This window comes from Miscanthus floridulus, chromosome 17 (assembly GCF_019320115.1).
Source record: "Miscanthus floridulus cultivar M001 chromosome 17, ASM1932011v1, whole genome shotgun sequence".
NCBI classification, from domain to species: Eukaryota; Viridiplantae; Streptophyta; class Magnoliopsida; order Poales; family Poaceae; genus Miscanthus; species Miscanthus floridulus.
The window spans coordinates 81,646,341-81,651,949 of NC_089596.1; the positions used below are offsets into that span (position 1 = coordinate 81,646,341).

A 5,609-nucleotide genomic window follows, 5' to 3' on the forward strand; every position below is an offset into this window, starting at 1 on the left:
CATACACCCCATTGTTTGCCTAAACAAACTTTAAGCTTGCTTAAAGGAACTTCAAATGTTCCAAGGTAGTCACTAGTCAGTAGTGTCTATTCAGACATTTTGCCTGATAACTGCTAATTGATGGAAGACCAACCTTTTACTTTTTTTTGTTTAATAGAACATTCCATACACTCCTATTTAATTGACTTTAACAGCACATAGTGTTATGTAAGGATCACTTGAATTGATATGTCAATAACCCTCACCCTGATCTACAAATTCAGGGTACAGATTATAGCTTGTTTTTAGTTTAAACTTCACGTGCTGATGGGAAGCAACGATAGCAGAAACAAGCCAACACCCTGCAGTTACTGTAACCAGTTAATCATAGCAGATGCAACCATATAAACATAACAAAGGTCACCAACTAATGGAAAAGATATTGCATCCAGACAATCAAGCACGGAATGGAAGCACAGAACGGATTTTACACATCTTCGCAATCTTATTACAAACAGCACCTAATGATTCACAGATCCCACCCCCTCCCCTGCCCTTCACAGATCACACTCCTTGAATCTAAACCAGCGTTTCCCAGATCGAAACCTAGACCAGTGTCAACCTACACAGTACATGATGATTGGGCGAAAGGCACGCAATTACACACGAACAACACAACAAGCGCATCAAGCAACGACGACCATGACCGACAACGACAGCTAGGAGCGTTTCAGTTCAGAGCGGACAGAGAGAGAGCGCGAGACAGGGCACCGGCATTGCCGGGGGCCTATGCGACGGCCGCCTTCTTGGGCGACTTGGCGGCGGCCTTCTTGGGTGACTTCTTCTCTTTGCCCTCCTTGGCGGCGGCGGCAGCGGTCTTCTTGGGGAGCAGCACAGGGTTGATGTTGGGCAGAACCCCGCCGTGCGCGATGGTGACGCCGGCCAGCAGCTTCCCGAGCTCCTCGTCGTTGCGGATCGCCAGCAGTACGTGCCGCGGGATGATCCGGTTCTTCTTGTTGTCCCGCGCTGCGTTCCCCGCCAGCTCGAGGACCTAAAAATAGGAAGGAGGGACGAGGCGACGCGACGCGAGACGAATCAGGTCTTCCGCGTCTTCCGCGACGGGTGGGGAATGGGTGGGGTCTGACTGACCTCGGCGGCGAGGTACTCGAGGACGGCGGCGAGGTAGACGGGGGCGCCGGTGCCGATACGCTTGGCGTAGCGACCCTGCTTGAGGTAGCGGCCGATACGGCCGACGGGGAACTGGAGGCCGGCCTTCACGGAGCGAGAGACCGGCTTCTTCTTCGGGCCGCCGCCGCCGCGACGCCCCGCCGCGGCCTTCTTCGGCACCTTTGCTCCGGCATCCATCTCCGATCAAGCCCCCGTGCTCTCCTTCCCCGTCTCTCTTTCTCTCTCTCCTCTCTCGTTCGCGTTCGATTTCTCCGGTTTTTTCCCTTGCGCCGTGTGCTTGTGTGCGTTTGTGTTTTCGTTGTGTGGAGGGCGGTGCTGCGATCTGGAGCGTTGCCTGCCATTGGTTTCGGTTGGTGTGAGCCGTTGGATGGGGCTCAGCGATCCGTGTGAGAGGGCAAGGACCAATGAGAGGAGAGATCGGAGGGGGCGAGGGATCATGGTCGATGGCCTCGTCCTCGTGCTCGTGGGGGTGTATTTTGGTGGCTCCTTTCCTGCTGGAAAATTAGCAGTACTGTTCAAGCCTCCCCTTCTTTTTATTAAAAAAAACTCTTTCTCCTCAGATTAAAAAAAACCTTCTTTGTGAATTCGATCTCTAGGACAAATGAGCAACATATCATATATGTGTAAATATCAAATTGTTTTTTTAATGCATGGATTTCTTATTTGGAAAATCTTCTGAACACAACCATAGTTAACACAAACTAGCGAGAGAAAAGTTGTGTGGAAAGGTGATGCATTACACATCAAATCAAGTGTTAGGAGAAGAGAAAACTGGACAAGTACATGGCATATGGTTACTTCCAATTTTTAAACAAGTTTATGATCAAACAACACATTATTTCAAGGGCATTAATATAGTCATAATAGATGGCTCATCATATGATGCGGAGACTGGAAAATAAGACAACTCAAAGAGCATTCTAGAATACAAAACAGAGTTATTGCATCACTGAAAAACAATAAAAAGCACCATAAAAACCAAGAACCAACGATGGTCATGTTCGCTTGTCTTATAATCCGTACTTTTCAGCTTATTTTTTTAGCCGGAACAGTATTTTTTTCTCACAACAAATCAGGCGGAACAGTATTTCGGCTTGTTTTTTCAGCGAAGCGAACGGGGCCAATGATAAGAGTGTATATTTTAATTTGTAACTCTATTGAAATGTGTTACTCAAATTGTTTATCTTTCTAGAAAAATTGTGCAACAGGTGATCATGGCAATACTCGAAATCAAGCCGTGCATTTTAAAAGAAAGGTATTTGATATTTTTTTATGTTTTTATCTAATTTAGTCAATTGGCTTTAATATTGCATAAAGTTTTCATAGAGTTCAATGTGTCGCTTCAAACAAGAATAAAGGATTGCTTAAACAGAGGGATGGATTGATAAAATCACTTGATTGCGAATTTAATATTTTTTATCTATAAAGTTTTTTTATAGTAACTCATACTACTCCATTTCTTATCTTTAGTGAAATAAAGGAATACTGAATATGTGAGTCTAAATTTAGTGACGATGAAAATCTACTTTCGTTCTAGGAAACTGTTATTAGTTGGTTTCTTGTATTCAAGAATAATAATATACTTTTAGTTCATTGTATGTTAATAGTTTTAATTAGTAATTATCGTTTGAATGAATTTGTATTGAAACTAGGACGACCTTCGCGAAGCGAGAGACCGGATTCTTCTTGTGGCCGCCGCCGCTGCGACGCCCCGTAGTGGCCTTGTTCGGCACCTTTGCTCTGTGATCCATCTCCAATCAAGCTCTCTTCTTCCCCGCCTCTATTTCTCTCCGCTCCTCCCTCGTCGCCATCTTTTGCGTTCGATTTCTTCAGGTTTTTCCTTGCGCCGTGTGCTTGAGTGCGTTTGTGTTTTCATTGTGTGGAGGGTGGTGCTACGATCTAGAGCATTGGGTGGCATTGGTTTCGGTTGATGTGAGCCGTTGGATGGGGATCAGCGATCCGTGTGAGAGGGCAAGGACCAATGAGACGAGAGATTGGAGGGGGCGAAGGATCATGGTCCATGGGCTCGTGGGGGTGTATTTTGGTGGCTCCTTTCCTGATAGAAAATTAGCAATGCAGCTCAACCCTTCCCTTCTCCTTATTAAAAAAATATTTCTCCTTAGATAAAAATACCCTTCTTTGCGAATTCGATCTTTGGGACAAATGAGCCAGTGGTATGCTACATATATATCATATATATGTGTCGGGGTTATAACCCCGGGGTATCTCAAGGCATCGATTAGATGTCGGACCGCATAGCCCACAACGCAACAACAGACAAAGGCCCAAACGACCGAGGCCTAGCAAAAGCCAAACAGGTCAGGCCAGGCGCTGAGGTCGGGGTTATCCACGACCCCTCCCACCTGCCTTGGTCTCACCATGATCGCAAGGCGTACGACCTCTCTCCATCACGACCCCAGGAAGAGGTAGAAAGAAGTCGCGCCTTAGCCTACCCTGACAGAGGCAAGCACACCACACTGGCCCCGTAAGGACCAAGGCAGTCACCTCAGCCCGGTTAGATGCCAACCCTGTGACACAATGCACTAACAAGACAACATCACCTTGAGGCGGTAACAACAGGTACGATGACCACATACCAGATATGGCTCAACCAGGCAGGTATATGGTCCTACCCACTATGGAATGGGAGCCATGACAAGGGTCTCAGCGCAGAGGCCGACCAGATCAATTGAAAGCCCCGACCCCGATGATCAGGGTCGTGGCCCTCAGCCCCGAGAAGCGACTAGACGAATGATGACTCAGGGCGGCTACCTATTGTGGGTATGACACCCTTGGGAACCTAGAGGCAACGATGAAGACCATGACGGACATCGCGTTGCACAAGACGGCTGACGAAGCACTGATGTGCCTACAGTGCCCACCATGGCCGGCATAGTAGCACCACATCTCAACTTGCCACAACATGGCCACAAGACCATGATGATGCCCATGCCTAGACGAATGCCAGAAGACGGCGTAGCTTGCAAGCCAAGTTAGTTAGGACCTCCCTCGGGCTCATGACCCTTCGGTCGGGGGAACCTCCTCTTTGTATTAAGCCCTGGCCCCAAACTCTATATAAGGGCAGCCAGGGCATCCACCTCAGGACATCTTCACTTCTTCATCCTCTAACATTCCATCCATAGTAGTAGGGCTCCTAGAGCTTCTCTTTAGGCTGCCCCTCATCTAGCATATGTTCTACTACCTCTTTCACCATTCTTGCACCCCCTATTGTAAGAACTTCAGAGCATTCAAGTGAGAAACACACACTGGATCTTCTCTGAGACTGGATGTAGGGCTCCAGCCTGAACCAGTATAAATCTTCATGTCTATTGGATGCTACCATTGTCTTCTTAGAGCTGTGTGGCAATCATATAAATTTACTAGTCTGGTTTACAAAACACCAACGGTTAGCGCGCTAGGTAGGGGACAGTCTATGGCAGAACCGCCTAATCTAATGCCTCATAGGAGTGCTTGCCTTCCATTAGACACTAAGCACTCGAGGGAGAACACCAAATTACTCGGTTCCATCGGGCACACCCCAGGGGAGAACCTGAAAATTCACATTTTTGCCATCAGGATCACAAATGAGAGAATAAAGCTTACATCATTCTTAACCATTTCTTACATCACTTGTAGTACAACATCAGAGTATAATATTTATTAGTATAACAGTGAAATGTAATTATATTACCAAAGTTATGAATAATTTATTATAACAGCGGAATATAAACATGTGATCAGAATTACAGCGGAAATAAATAGATATTCATGGCATGATGAAGCATTAGTATATAAGTTATGATAACAGATTATAAATCTTTCATTTATAAAAACATTTGGTGAGAGTTGTAAATAAACTACGATCGTAGCGTAAAGGAATCCTCGCTCAGCCCACCAGAAGGTATCCACACACAAGGGTCAGCTCTAGCATCCACCTGTCACCTAGAACTGGGGGAATAAAACCCTGAGTACTCAATTGTACTCAGCAAGACTTACCCGATAGGAGGAAAGAAAAAGACTCCAAGGATATGCAAGGCTATCTGGCTTGTGGGTTTATTGCATCTACAGAAAGCATTACTAAATGTGCATCCTTATATTCAATTTTTATTAGCAGTGCATTGGTTCATTAACTAACCATTCTATGTAAGCACATGTACTACTTTCAAGTAGGTGGTAAGCAATCAGATTTCCTTTTCTTTCCATCCTTCATCTTTTAGTTCTTACTACGGTGCTAGACACGAAACAAGCCGTATCGGATTGTCCGATGATTCACGAATCAATGCCCTCAGCTGGGTACCCCAAAAAACACACGTCCCACTTGTATCCAAGGCACAAGCCAGACCAACCCATCACTCTCCTGTCCTGGGTGTCCAGGTCCCCATCCAAACTAGGACTCCAAGCCCCCGCCCCTGAGTCCCGGACCTAGTGCGGTGCAAGGACCT

General features: G+C 46.3%; 1 protein-coding gene across 1 annotated transcript; it reads right to left on the reverse strand.

Moving 5' to 3' along the window:
* Positions 1–203: 203 nt before the first annotated feature.
* On the reverse strand, positions 204–1,432 carry LOC136516746 (probable histone H2A.4). The gene is made up of 2 exons (XM_066510230.1): positions 1,129–1,432; positions 204–1,030 (listed from the first exon to the last, which is right to left on the reverse strand). The coding sequence occupies exons 1-2, from the start codon at positions 1,342–1,344 to the stop codon at positions 767–769; spliced, it is 480 nt and encodes a 159-aa protein (XP_066366327.1). The 5' UTR covers positions 1,345–1,432; the 3' UTR covers positions 204–766.
* Positions 1,433–5,609: the final 4,177 nt, after the last annotated feature.

Bases quoted from the DNA above. Each gene is read 5' to 3' on its own strand.
- LOC136516746 (XM_066510230.1), bottom strand. From the start codon at position 1,344: ATGGATGCCGGAGCAAAGGTGCCGAAGAAGGCCGCGGCGGGGCGTCGC. The intron at 1,031-1,128 runs GTCAGTCAGACC...TCCTATTTTTAG, and splicing joins TCGAGTACCTCGCCGCCGAG to GTCCTCGAGCTGGCGGGGAA.